General features: G+C 44.4%; 1 protein-coding gene across 1 annotated transcript in view; it reads right to left on the reverse strand.

Moving 5' to 3' along the window:
- Positions 1 to 1,309: 1,309 nt before the first annotated feature.
- Positions 1,310 to 17,609, reverse strand: part of ADAMTS3 (ADAM metallopeptidase with thrombospondin type 1 motif 3) — a 251,730-nt gene continuing 235,430 nt past the window's right edge. The window contains exons 19-22 of the mRNA XM_045079854.1: positions 15,564 to 15,696; positions 11,789 to 11,996; positions 9,953 to 10,070; positions 1,310 to 4,028 (exon numbers count right to left, since the gene is read on the reverse strand). Coding sequence (XP_044935789.1) covers positions 3,487 to 4,028; positions 9,953 to 10,070; positions 11,789 to 11,996; positions 15,564 to 15,696 — 1,001 coding nt within the window. The 3' untranslated portion in view covers positions 1,310 to 3,486. The remainder of the gene's footprint in view (positions 4,029 to 9,952; positions 10,071 to 11,788; positions 11,997 to 15,563; positions 15,697 to 17,609) is intronic.

Consider the following 17,609-nt stretch of genomic DNA (forward strand, 5'->3'; position numbering starts at 1 on the left):
TTTTATTGCATTTTAAGTAGCTTTAACCTTTTACTTTTTACTACCATTATCTTCAGTACTTTTGTAACAATTGTAACAAATACTTTTTGGTTGTCCACTCTTCATCATTCTTCAAGTGATTTTTTAAAATATCATATATTTAAGCAGCTTATTCATGATAAGCTATGTTTAAAGGAATAACTTGATATTTTTGCAAAGTATATTGCAAATATATGGAAAACATTTTATTTGCTAATAATCTGGAGCATTATTTCGCTACTGGCTTCTATTTCACTACTGCACAGAAATAGAGAATTAGCAGTCTTTCTTTAGTTTGACTACTTATTGTTTATGAAGGGAAGGTGGACATAGCTAAAATTTTTCAAAACCATTGACTAGAGATAATTTTTAATGAGTTTGTCCCTCCTATTTAGAACCTAAAGTGGTTTTTAGATTCCTCAAACTATGTTCTTTACCACCATTAACAGGACTCCGTGACCATGATTCAAACCAGCTGTGGTTTGAATCACAAACCTAGAGGAAAGCTATGGTTTGGTCACATGATGAAGATGAGGAGGAGGATGGGGACAATATAAGGGCAATGAGGATACTTAGTATTTATTGAGAGCTCCTAGGTGTCAGCCCCAGGCTAACAACTTTACTTTCTCCTTTCTGACAGCAATTATGCACTGAAGTTCGACAGTCCTGCCTCCCATTTTAAAAGATGAGGAAACTGACCTTAAGTCTGGTTACCCGGGGTCATTCAGGTATAGAGGTACAGGTGCAGTTCAAACCTGCCTTTGCCCTTTAAAGTGACCATGGCAATCTAGTGCCTCCCCGTGACATAAGCAAAGCCCCCCCAGCCCCCCACACCTCCCCCACGCCCGCCTGAGCCTTGCTGCCCTGCTTTAGCCCCCACTCCCGGGTCAGATGTCACGTAGTCCCCGAAGTCCTCAGGGAATAAGCATTCTAAAGCTGCTGGACAGCTTCTCCTTAAAAACCACTCTGGGGTGGCACATTCAGAAGACAGAAGTCCCCCTTCCCCTCCTTGGACGTCCCAGCATTACTGCCCTTTGCTCTCCGCATCTTCATAGCTCTGCGGGATGGATTTAAGCACAGAGCCACCGCTCCTAGTGTCTCTCTTTTATGATAGAAAAATGTTATGATACACCTTGGTGTGAGGCTAGGAGACACTGTCACTTTATTTGAGCCTCTTCAGAGAAAGTCCAAGGAGCCAATGAATTTGACACTATTTGAACTTGGTAGGAGGAACGTAAGTTTCCATTACTCAGTAACGAACCTCGTGATAGAATCTAGATAGAGCCAGGTCTGTATTTTGTTAACATTTTATTGCTACGTGCTCCCAATACAACAAACAGCATCAGTAGTGTACACTCGGATAAAAAGGGAGTTTTTAGCTTCGCAGAAAAGGAAGCTCGAAAATGAGAAGTAGAAGAAATATGTACATCTTCATGGGAGGTGTATGTGTGCGACCGTCTTTCTCTGCATTCTCCTGTGGACCAGATGCGTACATATGCAAGCAAACTAGAGAGAATTTCATTCTGGGGAAGCTTTCAGGGGGAAAAAAAAATGACTTCTACTTGAGGCTCAGAGGTTGTTTTTCTGTCTGGAATTCAGCTTATTCCTTTAAACTTTAAAAGCCTTGCACGAAGTAGCAGATTCTTTAGTGGTAGAGTCAGTAGGTGAAGCTGAGTTTACTGTGGCTAAAAGGCAAACATCCTTGCACAGATGTGCTCGGAGAGGCTGACATCTCTCGAGTTCGTTTGCATAACACAGTTCAGGAACTGACCTCAAGAACATTGCGCTCACAACACTTTTTCTTTTTTTCTTTTAAGTATTTACCTCTTTCATATACTTAAAGAAATGTTTCTAATTCCCTTTTTCATTAAACAGCTATCTGGATCTATACTATTTAAGGTTCCATCCAAAGGGAAGAAGTCATTAACTTTGTATCAGCTACTTTAAAAATGCAAAAAGGTTGCATGAGGTCGAATTTTGTTTCAAATTAGCTCTTTGATTTGGTTGCCGTTGTTTGGTTAAGTTTCTCCTCCAGGCACAAAACGTGCATCTCTAATGATGTCTCTCTAGTTTACCAAAATATGCCATTGATATTAGCGTAAATATTTAGTACATAAAAATACTATCAAGAAAAAAAATCGACTTTTAATAAATATCTTCAGTTCTGAATTCTATATACAAGTACTTTACATCTAGTCCCTGGAGAGAGCATTTCTGGCTTCACTGTGAGTAAGGTGACCACTGACAGAAATTACCAGCACATGATTGCAGTCAGATGCATCGTGGTTGTGAACATTTGAATACGGACCATGCAGAAAATAAATATTGCGACCACGGACAAATACTTTTTTGAATCTTCCTCCAAAGCCCCAAAGCCCTATTACACTCAGGTGTCAATTCTAGTTCGATGATGCTTTTCTCAGCTACCAACACACAAGCAAATTATCTCGAAACATTCTTCTTTTGTCATTCTTACAGTACGTTGAGTATAACCGTTTGCATATGTCAACAAAGGGAAAAGAAAAAATCAGCCCAAGAACACAGGACACTTCAGTGGTATCTACTGAGATCCTGATAAGAGGGTTATAATTTTGGCTTGCTTAGGCTGACTCACTAGTCTCTGGTCCTGTGACCACTAGTAGCCTAACAGATCTTTCCTAATCTTTGTTATTTAAAAAGTGGGAGGTAAGAGGGAAGCTGGGATCTGTATGTCCACAGCATTGTATGGTTTTTCTTTTTCTGTAACTTAGGTATCACACTGTTGATCGGACAAAACCACACAACAAAAACCCTTTGTACTGTCAGTAGCTACAATTCTAACTTCTTGTTCATAATATTCGGCTTCGAAAATCGACCCATAGCACATCAAATAAGGCAATACTCAACAACAGGCACCTAGAACATCCAGAAATGTAATATAGTAAACAATCATTTGAGAACACATCTCTTAAAATAATACTGATTTCTGCAATATACAATATTTACACAACAGCTGCAAATTCGCTCATACAATACTTCTAATATAGATAAATAGGAATACAAGTCTAAGAATTTTTTGCTCCATTTCCAAAATATTTCGTTAAAGTGTAAACTGTTGGCACCTCTTTATTTTTAGTGTAACTTCTTAAAAAAAAAAAATCCGCCGATATACATAATTGTTTCCAGGCCCTCTGCTGCATTAGAGAGGGACCGACACACTTAGCAACTTACTTTCCTTCTATTAATAATCTTTGGTGCTTTCTTCCGATGACTTCTGGCAAATGAGTCCATGCAGAACAAGAGGTGGATGAAAGCAACTAGAAAGTGAACCAGCACTTTTCGCTCTTCCGCTCACAGACAAGACGAGCTGACAGTTACGGAGATTTACTTTCAACACGGGGACTGGACTCGAAACCAGCTGTATGCACCGCAGGGAGAGGGAGCCTGTCCGGGTTCTCCTCTGCTTTTTGGCCTTCGAGGTTCGCTTTCTCATCTTTCCAAAGCAGCCGATCTGACCGGACCTGTCTTGTCAATGATTCTGTCATCTTTCCTTGAGGTTCTGGCCTGAGAAGCAGCATCCAGGGACTCGCTGACCACGGGGAGGCGGGCCGCGGCCGCTTCTGCGGGGGAGCTGAGCGGGTCGCTCCTGGTGGCCGGGGACACCAGTCTCAGAGTCTTACCCCCGGCTAGCGGAGCTCTCCTCTGGGGCAAGTGAGAACCATCGGGTTTACTGTGTGGCCTGGGACCCCCCGCCGCAGGCAGCCTGCTCAGAGATCGCTTCCTCTCCGCAGGGGGCTCCGAACGGTGAGGGACCGAGGACGTAGGCATCAGGAGAGATCCAGGGAGGTCGCTAGGGTTAAAGACAGCATCCCCGTGAGTTTCAGCGGCTTCTGGAAGGTACGGTGGTGGCAGGGTGGTGCCGCGCTTGCTACACGACTCACAACACAGCTTGTTATAGCCGGGTATGGAGCAGTACCGCGCCAGCACCTCCATCTGACAGAAGATGGACTTGTCTCCCAAACACGGCTCATCTGCCGAGGATAAAAGAAGACAGGATGAAACATACATCTAAGCAGAATGAAAGGGAGAAACGGAAATTGTTTCGGAATATAAAATTTTAAGTAGACTCCGATGTGACTTGGAGTTGTCCAAATGAGACTTTGCATTAAAAATGTGAATGTCAGGGGCGCCTGCGGGGCTCAGTGGGTTAAAGCCACTGCCTTGGCTCAGGTCATGATCCCGGGTCCTGGGATCCAGTTCCCCATCGGGCTCTCTGCGCACCAGGGAGCCTGCTTCCTCCTCTCTCTCTCTCTCTCTCTCTCTGCCTACTTGTGATCTCTGTCAAATAGGTGAATAAAAATCTTTAAAAAAAATGTGAATGTCAGTGGTGAGAGTGGCACAGCCACGGTGGACAACAGCACGGATACTCCTGCAAAAATTAAAAATATAAGCATATTTTTATATGACTTGGTAAGTCCCAAAAGCAGGTATCGGAAGAAAATGAAAACACTCTTTTGGAAAGATACACACACACCCCCATGTTGACCGCAGCCTCATTTGTAATAGCCAAGATACGGAAAAAACTTAACTGCTCGCCAATGGATGGATGAATGGAGAAAGAAACTGTGGTATATCTATATAACGTAATATTATTCAGATGTAAAGAAGAATGAAATCTTGCCATGTACAACATAGATGGACGTTGACCATTTTACGTTAAATGAAGTAAGTCAGACGGAGATGGACAAGTAGCACACGATCTCCCTTGTACGTGGAATCTAGGGACAAAAGCTCCTTGATACAGCAAACAGATTGGTGGTTGCAGTGGCAGGCGTTAGGGAGGGGGTGAAATGGGTGAAGGGGGTCAAAAGGCAGAAATTTCCAGTGATAAGTGTCATGGGCCTATAATGTACATGGGGTGACCACAGTTTATCAGTTTATAATACTGAATTACATATTTAAACACTGCTAAGAGAATAGATCTTAAGAGTTCTGATGGCAAGAAAAAATAATTTCATAATTATACATAGTGATAGACATTAACTAGACTTCAGGTTGTGATCATGTTGCAACATGTAAAAATATCAAGTCATTATATGGTACACCTGAAACTAATATGTTGTGTGTCAACTACATCTCAATAAACAAATATGAACATTTAGATAAATTCACTGAAATATGCAGTCTTTTTCTCTGCCAAGCCCTGGAATTGAACACCATTTTAATATCTCCATCAAGTCTGCACACTGAAGGTACTTTTCTCTTCCTAGTAGGAACCTACATATGATTTTAGAATGAGACAATAGGATTCATTTTGCACAAATGTTTTTTAGGATATAAAGAAACATCTCTCTCTTTTTTTTCTTTTTTTTAAACTTTATAGTATTTCCAGCTTTCTAATAGATTAGTGTCTACATTAAGTTAAAATCAAAATAAATCCTGGGGCACCTGGGTGGCTCAGCTGGTTAAGCATCTGACTCTTGATTTTGGCTCAGGTCATGATCTCAGGATGTTGAGATCAAGCCCAGCGTGAGGCTCCACGCTCAGCGGGAAGTCGGCTTGAGATTCTCTATCTCTCCCTCTGTCCCTCTCCCTTCCTCTCTCTCTCTCCAAAATAAATAAATAAATCTTTAAAAAAATAATAATAATAAATAATAAAAGGCAAAATAAATTCTAAGGACTGTTGGGAACAAATTAAATCTTAAAAACATATTACCAAAAGAAAACCAAGGTAACATCCACAGTCAATGTAACAGTTTCATTTTTACTACAGAATATTCTCAGACTATTTATTATTTGAAAGCATAAATTTGGGTCAAGTCTGCCAACTTTCTTTTGAATCATTCATAGTTTTTAAATTCAATTTGACTGAATTGATAACACTTTCAAAAGTACTAAAGGACTCATAAAACAGCTGAAACACGTGTGAGCACACTTTTTTTACCATCTTTAAATTTTTTAAAGTACAGGTTATAAGAATTAGATTTCAAAAACTCCAAATGTTGAGCTCATGGACACATGAATTTATATTTGTTTTCAGCCATTTTAGGGCACATCTCATGCAGAGTCCACAAACACAGTACCGCAAAGAGATACTAATCCTATGCCGGATCCGTAAGCACAAAGAATTGGAAACTGTGGCACTTACACACTAGAATCATTTAAAATTACAAAGTATTAATGGGTCATACTTCACGGCTAGGTAAGGAACCTGTATATAAATTACCAAGGAAATTAAAGAATCTTTCTAAAGTTTGAAAAAAATGGACAGTTGGCAAGACCAAGAGAGAGCTAAAATTACCACCTGTATCTGTTACCGATTACCAATTCTAAAACCAATGATAAAACTATCCATTAGAGTAACAGCATGTCCCCTTCAATTTTGGAATGACCTGTGTTTGTCTGACATTTACAGATCTACTACATAGAATGACACATCTGAATATTGTGTATTAGCTAAGGTAATCATCTAATTATGTTGTGAATGTCTGCATGGCACATTGATGAGTTTCTCCTCAAATACCCTTATTATTTCTGAATGACTTTTTCTATGCCTGTATCTTAAAATAAGGATATTAGTTTCTTCTTCCTGTATGTTTAATAAACCCTGTGATGAGAGGACTTTATTTGACCCTGTACTCTCTTTTCCCTCTGACCCCTAACCCCCTTTCAAAGCATGACCTCGTCTCTCCGTGTTAGAGAAGGGGCTCCTGTAGGAGTCCCCCCCTCTGTGTGAAAACCTTGGCACTGCAAGAACTAGTTCACAACACGGGTCTAGTTAGGGCCGGACAGAATATGCTTCTGTATCGAGGAGGAAAATGATGAGATATTCCGAGAAAAAAAAAAAAAAACAGATAAGACCATAGAGATACATTCACTTCATGGCAATTTGTCTCAGGATAGATGGGAAGAGCTTAACAGCAACAAGGAACTAGTACAATCAAAATGGGGCTTGGGGAAAGGGTTCACATGACAAAATCAATCACTAAAATTAAGGAAGCTTTTGGGCCTTCTTGTTCTATGCCCACATCATTGTAAGAGGTTCAGGAAAAGGGTATTTCATGCGGTCTCAAAAAGTCATGTGATTTTAATTGCAGTTTGAGACCGATGGGAATTATTATTTTTTTTAAAAAGATTTTATTTATTTATTTGACAGACAGAGATCAGAAGTAGGCAGAGAGGCAGACAGAGAGAGGAGGAAGCAGGCTCCCTGCTGAGCAGAGAGCTTGATGCGGGACTCGATCCCAGGACCCTGGGATCATGACCTGAGCCGAAGGCAGAGGCTTTAACCCACTGAGCCACACAGGCGCCCCTGAGACCGATGGAAATTATTACTAATTAAAAAGTGTGATAGAAACCTATGGCTTTTAGACCTCATGGAATTGGCTCTTGGGCCTGGATTTCAGAGCAATGCAGTAGATGGTGGAATCCCTAACGTAATTATGCCATCTCATCTGTACCTCTGTTTTGCAATTAAAAAGAATTTCTTTTAGCTAAAGGAAGAGAATCAAGCAATTCTTGCTGACAGTTGGGCATATTTGCAGAAGCACATGCTTTACCAACTATTAAGAACAGTCAAGTCTACTCACAAAATTTTTAGCCTCTTGACGGTAGTACAAATGAGTAAAATATTATCACAACGGTAAACTTACAGCTTCTCACTGGGTAAAGTTTCTTCTGTTGGCTTTGTCTTGTGTTTTAAACTTTCAAATGTATTTTCCGGAGAAAAATGATTAAATATCTAAGTCCTCTGTCTCCCTCTCATGGCCATACTTGATCTTGCTACCACACATTTCAAAGGAAAATTTGTAATGAAATGGTTTATAAGCTTTAAGACTTGAAATTTCATTAAAAAAGAAAAAAGACATTTTTGAGAGGCAGGGCAGGGGGTTGTGGAGGGTAGGGAAGGAAAAAATGAGACAAGATGGGATTAGGAGGGAGACAGGCCATAAGTGACTCTTAATCTCACAAAACAAACTGAGGGTTGGGGGGGGGGGGTTGGGAGAAGGGGGTGGGATTATGGACACTGGGGAGGGTATGTGCTATGGGGAGTGCTGTGAAGTGTGTAAACCTGGCGATTCACAGACCTGTACCCCTGGGGCAAATAATATATTATATGTTAATAAAAAATTTTTAAAAATGTAAGACATTTGATAAAATAGCACCTCAGGCCAATGAAAAGTCAACTTCATAAGTTCCGAGTCCCACTACTGTCCCAGCAGCATCCAGCTGTCATTAGGCACAGACCCAGGAAAATGGCATTTAAGAGGAAGTCTGTGTGGCTCAGGGGGTCAAGCCTCTGCCTTCGGCTCGGGTCATGATCTCAGGGTCCTGGGATCGAGTCCCGCATCAGGCTCTCTGCTCAGAAAAAAAAAAAAAAAAGAAAAAAAGAGAGGAAGTCTGTGGTGGCAGCAGTAGGGAGTGTGAGGAAACAGCAGCAGGGGAAGGAGCTGTCAGGTGGGCAGAGACAGCGACCGAGGACAGGGACGGTGGAGAGAGGGAGTGAACAGCCCGCAGCAGCCGGCGCAGCGGGACAGGAAGAAAGAGAGCCGGACACAGGCCGAGCGCAGACATGGGCGTAGAGAGAAAGAAAGAAGGTGAGGAAGACCAGGGACCAAGAGGAGAGGGACAGGAGTGAGGCCGATGAGGGGACGGATCCCGACTCAGAGAGGGAGAGAAAGGCAGAGGGACAAGGACGGGGAGGAAGGGCAGGAGGACCCTGCGGAGGAGCAAGGGGCGGGGGGGGGGGGGGGGGGGTAAAGGAGAGACACAGACGGAGGAAGACGGACAGGCAGGAGGTAGACAGAGGCTGGGGAGGTCAGACGTCGGGGAGAGAAACAGGGAAATAAGGAAAAAGGAGAAAGGAAGAGATAAGGAGAGAGAAGAGAAGAAAAGTGCAGAAACAAAGGAAGAGATGGGGATGAGGATGGGGAATGGGGAGGGGGAGGGAGGGAGAGAGAGAGAGAGAAGAGCAGGTGGAACCGCAGGGAGAGACGCAGAGAAAGCGAGCCAGGGGCAGCCTGGGACAAGCCAGGAAGCCAGGCCGCAGCAGCGCAGGGGCGGGAGGGAGACCCGCGCAGCAAGTGCAAATACGGAGTGAGGCGGGACGGATGGATGTAGACCGGGAGAGCACAGGAGACGAGGAAGAGAGACAGGGACAGGGGTGGCCCCATCCCGGACCTCTTCCACGGTCTCAGACGCGCCCCGCGCCTGCGCTGCGGCAAGGGGGGAGGCGAGGCGAGCGTGCACGTGCACATGTGCACGGAGTCCGTTCTGGAATCCGTGCACGCGAGCAAGGAGTCCGATCTGGAATCCGTGCACGCGAGCTAGGAGTCCGTTCTGGAATCCGTGCACGCGAGCAAGGAGTCCGATCTGGAATCCGTGCACGCGAGCAAGGAGTCCGATCTGGAATCCGTGCACGCGAGCAAGGAGTCCGTTCTGGAATCCGTGCACGCGAGCAAGGAGTCCGATCTGGAATCCCCCGCCGAAGGGCTCCGAGGGGGACGCAGGGGGAACGGAAATGGCTTCGCGCGTGGCATCGATCCCCCTCGTGTGAGCTGGATAATTGCAGCAAAATATTTCAAAACCTTCTGCGATATTACGCCTTTTACAGTGATGTGAACTTATAAAGACACAGAGCGAACCTGAGTAGCTTCTGCTGGAAAAACAAATCGACGGCAGCCTCGCAGGCACGACGCGCCCTCAGCCCTGCGTCCGCGCGGGACAGGACCCAGGGTGGCCCGGGGGCGGGGGGGGGGGTTCGGAGGCGTCGTGGGCGTGGGGCACAGCCTCGAACGCGGATCTGGGAGAGGACGATGAGGCGCGTGTCCCAGGGGTGAGCTCCTCAGGTTGCTTTCGGACAAGCAAACACTTTCCAGAGCTGGTCCTGAAATGCTGCCTTTTGAGGTGTAGAAACCATGGCCAGAGCAGGGAGACCGATCGGGGTCCTACGTACCGTTACAGGGGGGCAGCTGACAGGCCCTGACCGCCTCTGGCTTCTCCCCTGCGCAGTGGTCTCCGGCCCTGCACAGGACCTGCCTCACCTCTGTCCCTTCCCCGCAGGTCACGGAGCACTAGAGAAACCAAGGCTACAGTTAGAGAGGTTCGTTGCACCAACACCACCTTCCTCCCTGTGGACACACATATGCACACGCTCTCACACACACACATATGCGCCTGCACAGCTCTGGAGTTCCTTCTCTATTTTGTTTTTGGAGACAAATAATCACGTTCATAGCCTGACGGCATGAGGGACCCACCTGGGCATGGGGCTGCTTCTCCGAGAGCAGGGCTGGCAGCACTTGCCGCAGGACTGTTGTCAGGACTAAACGAATGTAAAGGGGACAATGTCGGTAGAACTGCCGTGTGGGGCAGGCGGGGAGCACGTGACAGGAAAGAAGCCATCACTGTCATGTTAATACCTGCAAAGTCCCTCAGAACGGTGGTGGGGTCTCTTTCCAGGGAGAGATCCCGTTACTGGCCTTCCCATTCCTTCTCCTTCATTACTGATGGTAGAACTTACTGGAAGGCTAACTTGGTTCAGTCAACCTCTTTGGAGCTACTGTGATTTTATTCTCATGAACTAAGTCCGTTAAGGAAGGGGTTAACCACTTTCAGATTAAGTCCGGGATCATCTAAGCTATTGGTCCAGGCAGGAGGAAGAGAGGAGGGACCTATGTTCCAGGTCTCTGAGAAGGAGACGTGAGTTGGCTTTCGGGGCCCGTGCAGGTGACCCTCGCTCTCCTGTTCCTTGCTTCCGGGCCTGCTCTCCACGTCCGCCTTCATTCTGTGTCTGCTTGCTGAGGCCCTTTCCTCCTCTAAGCTTTTCTCCCGTGCTCTCATGATCCCTCCTTTTGAATCTTCAGGAATCCCGAAATGTGGCATCAGTTCAGGCCACAGGACACTGAGTGAGCAAATGAACAAGGACTGGACAGAAGCAGCGCAGAGTCTTCGAGAAGTGTGTGGGCCAGTGGCCGGCACGGGCTCCAAGACCAGAGTTACAGTGTCCACCGTGAGTGGCCTGCTGGCTGTGGGCCACTCTGGAAGGTCGGGGAAGGACTGAGGTGGGGGGGGCAAGGCAGCCCTGGAAGGTGGTATTTTGGCCACTGGAGAGGAGCCCTAGCGGCTGCGGAGGTGGTGAGTCAGGAGGAGGAGGAAGGGCCATCAGCTGAGAGGTGGAGACTCCCGAGAGCTCGGTCTTTCTGGAACAGCAGGAGTTTCTCAAACCGGGGAAGAGTTGGAACACAGAGCAACGGGGTGAGAAGAGATTGCCGGGGCTTGGTGTGGGGAGTATTTGTAATATATACAAATGTTGAATCATTTCCTGGGACACCTGAACTGATAGAACTTGAGGTCAATTACACTGGGAGAAACAGGAGGAGGAGGAGAGGGAGGAGAGGCATCACCCGTCACCCGGGTGCCAAACGGGGCAGGGCCCCGCGGTCAGTCAGGTGTTTGGAACTCATCCCGTGGGAATGGTGTGACGTCAACCAAGATATGAAATAGAAAACCAGTCCCCTTTAGATGTCACAGAGCATTCACACGTGGTGGCCCCTACCGAGTCATCCTAAATGCAAGCCTGTTTTAAAATCCTGTTTCCTGGCACCTCCAGGAGCTCAGGGATCACAAAGTCTGTGGTCCCGACTGTGTGGCCGCGTCTCAACTCACACAACGCCTCCCGGATACATGTGCCCAACTCAAATACGCAGTGCACGCCTTCCACACACGCTTCCGGGCACACCCATACACACGCACACAAACACACGCGCGCACTTGGGAGTCGCACACCCACCTCGTTCCAGGGCCCTGTTTTCCAGTGGGAGGGGCAGGGCACGCGGTTACACGGCCGCCGGTTGTCCGGCCGCTCGGCGGGGCAGTACTTGCTGTGCACCGAGCGGTTGGTGCCGTCGTGGAGCGGCTGCAGGCAGCGCACGGTGCGGAGCTGGTAGCCGGAGCTCCCGCAGGTCTTGGTGCAGTGCTCCCACTCCTCGGCCACCCAGCTGCAGCGCGGGGAGAGGGGACACGGTTAGACGCTGCCGCTGCCACGGCTAGCACCCTCCGGCTCTGCACCCCAGGCCTTCCCTGCTCCCTGAGTGAGGGGCAGCGGGGGGTGGGGGGGGGCTGGGGAGGAGGAACAGACTCCGCTCAGGAAGCAGTTTCAGAAGAGGGATGCATCCGCCACGTCCAAAGTCCGAGCATTTTCTAATAGCAACAAGCCCGACACGTCTATGTTTAATGCGTGGGTATTTTTCTGCCCGCCCACCACCCCCCCCCCAACCTGGAAACTTCTTTATTGAAAGGATGATCCACTGACAGAGGGTTCCTGAAACTCATCTTAGGTTTGCCAGGTTAGGTTCGGGCAGGACTGGCCCTCAGCCACCCTGCCTCACGGTGTTAAACACGTGAAAGGAAACTAAGAGAAGCCACGCATCAGGTACTTGTGACACAAACTGCTTTGGGGGCCGCTGCCTTTCCATGAAATCCTGAGTTTCCTCAGGTTTTAAGATTCTAACTGAGAGGACCGTTCCATTTCTACAGTTGGCCCCTGAAAAGGCTGCCTGAGTTATCTGTCCTACCTGGAAAATTCAGTTCTTCGTATCAGCCGTTATGAGGCCCAACAAAAATGTAAAAGGTAGTGTGCATCTGGGGCTTGAATGCACCTGACAGAAAGATTTCTAAAAAAATATTTTCAAAAAGATTTGTCATGGACCATTTCCCAATTCTGTGTTGATGTCAATGGCCCCAGCGCTTTCCACGTCAGCTGTGGCTGTGTTATTAGGGAGAGGTCTCCGTGACAAGTGGCTACATGTGATCCCAAAAGGCTGTCCCCAGTGATTTCGTCTGGTTCTGCAATCTGTCAGAATGTAACTCAGGCATACTCTTTATCCTTTCTAGAGTTACTTTCCCTCTGTATTTTTTTTTTTCTTTTCATATATATGGGGCACCAAGACCTAACAATGTTAAAACCTTGGTAGTCTTTGGTATCTCCAGTTTAGGCTGACTTTTGCTCGTCAGAGTGGCAGTAGAAGGTATTGTGGCAACTAAGCAATGGTAGAGCCCTCAAAAGTAACTCTCATTTGAAGACAGATATTAAATGAGAAGTATACATTTCATAGTCACAGATACTCTTGGTTAACTTTATTCCCTCCTAAAATTCCTAGAATGACAACAAAGGGGAATAAATGGCATAAATCCACAAGGTTAAAAAAAAATTGGATAGAAGGCCCCCAAAGATAATTCTGGAACCTAAAAAGCAGTGGGACATGTGGCTACCAGCTCAGCAGACCTAAGAGGGATGAATTTTAAATCAGCTATAGAAGCTGGTAAGCAGACTAACTTGGCAGCAGAGCTCCAGGAATGTGCCGGATTGGGGCCACAGGTAAAAGTGTGCACTGGGAAACCGGGTGAAGGTAGGGCTGAAAAGAGGGGACTGAGGAAAAGTCTGTGTGGAAATAGTTCCACCTCCTGCTCCTTACCTCCACTGGCTGACTGCCCCTCCTCTAATGGAGCAGAGGGTCTAACATTTATCCTCTGTAGAAGATGAACCAGACTTTTCGCTTGTGGACAACAGACATAGTCAAGAGACAACAGAGAAAGAGACCAGAGTGAAAGCAGGGGGTAAGGTAAGAGTTCATGTATGGAATAATGAAGATGACCCTAGTCATACACACGTATATACAACTTCCAGAAAAGCTGTTAAATAGGCTTATGCTCTCTAGGCAGGTGATTGATTCTACTCTTTGAAATCTGATCATTTCATTAAAAAAGACCTAAATATACATTGAGGGTCTTCCAACGAAATAGCCCAGCCAGCTTGTCCAACAGTGAAGCCACCAGCAAGCAAGTTTTGACTATAAAGCAAGCTTTCAAGCTTCTAAGAAGCCTTTTAACACTGTATTCTTCAGTGGAGACAGAAAAGCCTCTAACACAAATCATGGAGGGGGGAAAAAAGAAACAGAGGAAAAGAACTCAAAAGTAATAATGCATGAAAAAGAAAATAATCTTTAATATAAAATGTATAAAAGAATATATTAACACCAGTGAAATGAACATCAAATGCCTTAACAAGGAACATGTGAGGAACAAAACAGAGTGCTTGGATATTAAAGTGCTCTTGGATACTAACACAGTACTAAAAAAGAAAAATTTAGGAACTAGAGCAATAAACAATAGATGAGAAAAGAAAAGAAATTTAGATATCCTTAAGAATCCTAACTACAAATATCTTAGAAAAAAAATACTGAAAAAATAGGGGAAATATTTCAAAGAAGAAACACAGGAAAATGTCCCAGAGATGAAAGATACTGGTTTGTGTTTTAAAAAGTCTTTGAGTACATAGCATGATGGATGAGAAAAGTAGAGCATCAAGGCAGTGCCATTGCTGTGACATTTCAGGACACTGGGAACAAAAAGAAGATCCTACAAACTTTGAGTGACGAAAACAGAAAGCATTGAGAAACAGAATGTCAGATGACTTTTCAACAGCAACACGTGAATCTAAAAAACAATGGAACAATGGTTTCAAATCCTGAAGGAAAACACATTATGGTTTGGAACTTTATGGGTGTGTCCCAATCATGAAGAGTGAGAGAAGAAAGACTTCCTATATACCCTTACACTTTAACCTCTAAGCTACATTTCTTAGGCATATGAGAATTTTTTAGCCACAAATTTTCACTTTGTATCTACATTTTTCATGAAGCTACTGGAAGACATGATCTACCAGAACAAATGAATACATGAAAAGAAAAGACAAAAGATGCAGGAAACAGGAGAGCCGATGCAAAAGAGGGGCCGTAGGAGTATCTTGGAAAAGGTAAAAAGACATTCCAGGACGAACAGAAGTCTGGGACAGAGCTGAAACACACAGAATTGTCTGAGATATATCTATCTCTCAGAAGTTGTAAGGATATTTGAGTGTTTAGTATTTACAGGAGACCAATACTCACAGAAGACAGTATGGGGATGAATGAGTGAAAAGTAGGAGAAAACAAAGAATAAAAATCAAAACCTTAATTAATTCTAGAAGATAAAATGTTCACAAGGAAAGACCAGCTAAGTGAATCACCTATTAAGACAGATGGAAGTTGTTAAGATAATATAAACTCTGAAGATTAATATCAGTAAAATTAGGTTATAACAATACTGGAAATACTGGGGATGAGAGAAGTCTGGGCTGTGTGTATCTGGGGAAGGATTATTAAAAAAAAAATGCGAAACCTTTCACTTTCCACCTTGGAAAATCAATATACATAATATCCAAACCCCCTCACCCCCCAAAAATCAAGGAGATGCAAACACATTTTACGTAGATTACTGGAAACAAGGAGTTACTAGATATCCAAAGCAGCCTTATAGCTGGTGCATGGTTGTATTTGAGGAGCAGGAATACGGTAAAGGGCGGAGAAACTGCAGCTTCAAATAATTCCTGTGAAATGCCTTACACTATTTAACCAGATACATTTATTAGCTTTGACTAAAAATGAAATTAAAACTGAAAAGAACTAAAGACATTTAAATCCCTGTCACGTTGTGCTCAGGATATGATAGTTAAAACGACCGCTTACAGTGGATGTGTACATTCTTGAATATTGCACATTCTTCTAATAGGTTTTGGCTTCTTGTTGACCTCACAGAAGCTGCGGTGAACCATCTTATTATCACTTTTTCTACGGCATCCGTATTTAGTGTACTGGAAACCTAGGAAAGGAAACACATTTCTTTGGATTTACTCACTTATTCATTTTGTTATATACTTGGTCGTTCAGTCATTCATTCAACAAACATTGCCTGAGGACATAGAGGAGGCGAGGCACTGTTGGAGCCGCTGAAGGTCCAGAAGTCAATTAAATAAACACAATTCTAAACTTTTCAGGGCCTACATTTAATGAATAGTATAAATGATTAAATAGCAGTTGTGCATGTGCCAATGAGCTAGACCCCCAAACACACACAGTCTAATGTGAGGGACAGATGAGACAACCACTGGGACAATACCCAGTGCCATGGGCTTTTAGAGAGTTAGGCACATCATTTCCTATAGAGGGCGCCAAAGGAACACAGAGGGGAGGGTCTCAGCTGGCAGAGGGGCAGGGGCTGCTTACAAAACCCACGCTTCTCGATTGGAATCTTTAAGTTCAAACAGTGCTGGGTAAAGGGAACGGAGCAGAGAAGACTCCAGGCGAAGGAAATGACATATTAAAAACGGAAGGTCTATTGGAACGGCTGAGGTTTCCTCTTTGAGGGGGGGTAGGGGATAGGAAAGAATCTAATCCTAAAAGCCTTGCGTGCCAGACTAGTGTTTGGACTTATCTTGGCGGTCACAGGGAGTTTTTGACTGTCTCCCCACTCGGCAACCCTGACACCCGTAAATAATTAATTAATTAAAAAATTTTTAAAAATGTTTTAAACCTACAAAAATGTTGTAAGGAAAGCACAATGCACATTTGTCATCCTTGTATCTAGATTAACCTTGTGTTATGTTTGTCACCATATTTGAGGGCATATGTATAATTTACATATGTAATAACTTAATTATCATATGCAATATACATGACATACACAAAATTTTGCCGAACCCTTTGAGACTAAGTTGCTGGCATCCTGATCCTTCCTTGGCAAATACTTCAGCACACTGCCCATCACAAGCACATCTCTCACATAGTTCTTACAACCAGAATATTTAACGCAGATATAGTACTATTATCTAACATACAAACCAAATTCAAAATTTTCTAGTTGCCCCAATTGGGTTCTTCCTGGCAATGTGTTTCCAAACAACAATGATGTGGTGAATTTAGCTGTCACAGCATTAAGCAAGAATAGTTTCTGGGCCTCTCTTTTATCTTGAATATTTTTGAGATGTACAGGCCATTTGTTTTTTGTAAAACACCCCACAGTTTAGGTTTATTTGCTTCCTAATGATTAGACTCAGTTATCCACTTTTGGCAAGAAAGCTACACAAATGATGCTGTCTCTGGGACACACAGTTGGAGGCTATGGCATTTAAATGAGGCAAATGCTCTAACTCTACTTATTTGGTCATTCATTCATTCATTCATTCATTCATTCATTCATTCAAGATTACCCTGGAAATAAAGGAAGAGAAGAAAATCAAATTAGTTGACTAGTTAAAAGACTTCTGGAATAATCTTCCCTTCCAAAGTCATGAGGGAAACCTGGTGAGGAAGGAATAGATGTGGTAGATATTAAAAAGGTGTGTCTGAAAAATCCAGTAACCAAGCAGATGCTGAGGGAGCAGCAAAAGGGAAGATAAACATGTATTAAATTAAACATGTATTTTGTAATGGATTGTCATTTTAAATAATTAAAAACAGTTTATATCCCCTCCACCTCAAAAAAAAGCCTCTTTAAAAATACATCCTTGGGACGCCGGGGTGGCTCAGTAGGTTAAGCGTCTGCCTTTGGCTCGGGTTATGACCCCGGGGTCCTGGGACCGAGCCCTGCATCAGGCTCCCTGCTCAGCAGAGTGTCTTCTTCTCCCTCTACCTCTGTCTGCTGCTCGGCCTCTCTCTCTCTCTCTCTTCCTCTCTCCAATAAATAAATAAATTCTTAAAAAAAATAAATAAATAAAAATGCACCCTTGAACTTAG

This window comes from Mustela putorius, unplaced genomic scaffold (assembly GCF_011764305.1).
Source record: "Mustela putorius furo isolate JIRA1106 unplaced genomic scaffold, ASM1176430v1.1 tig00000430_pilon_pilon_pilon, whole genome shotgun sequence".
NCBI classification, from domain to species: Eukaryota; Metazoa; Chordata; class Mammalia; order Carnivora; family Mustelidae; genus Mustela; species Mustela putorius.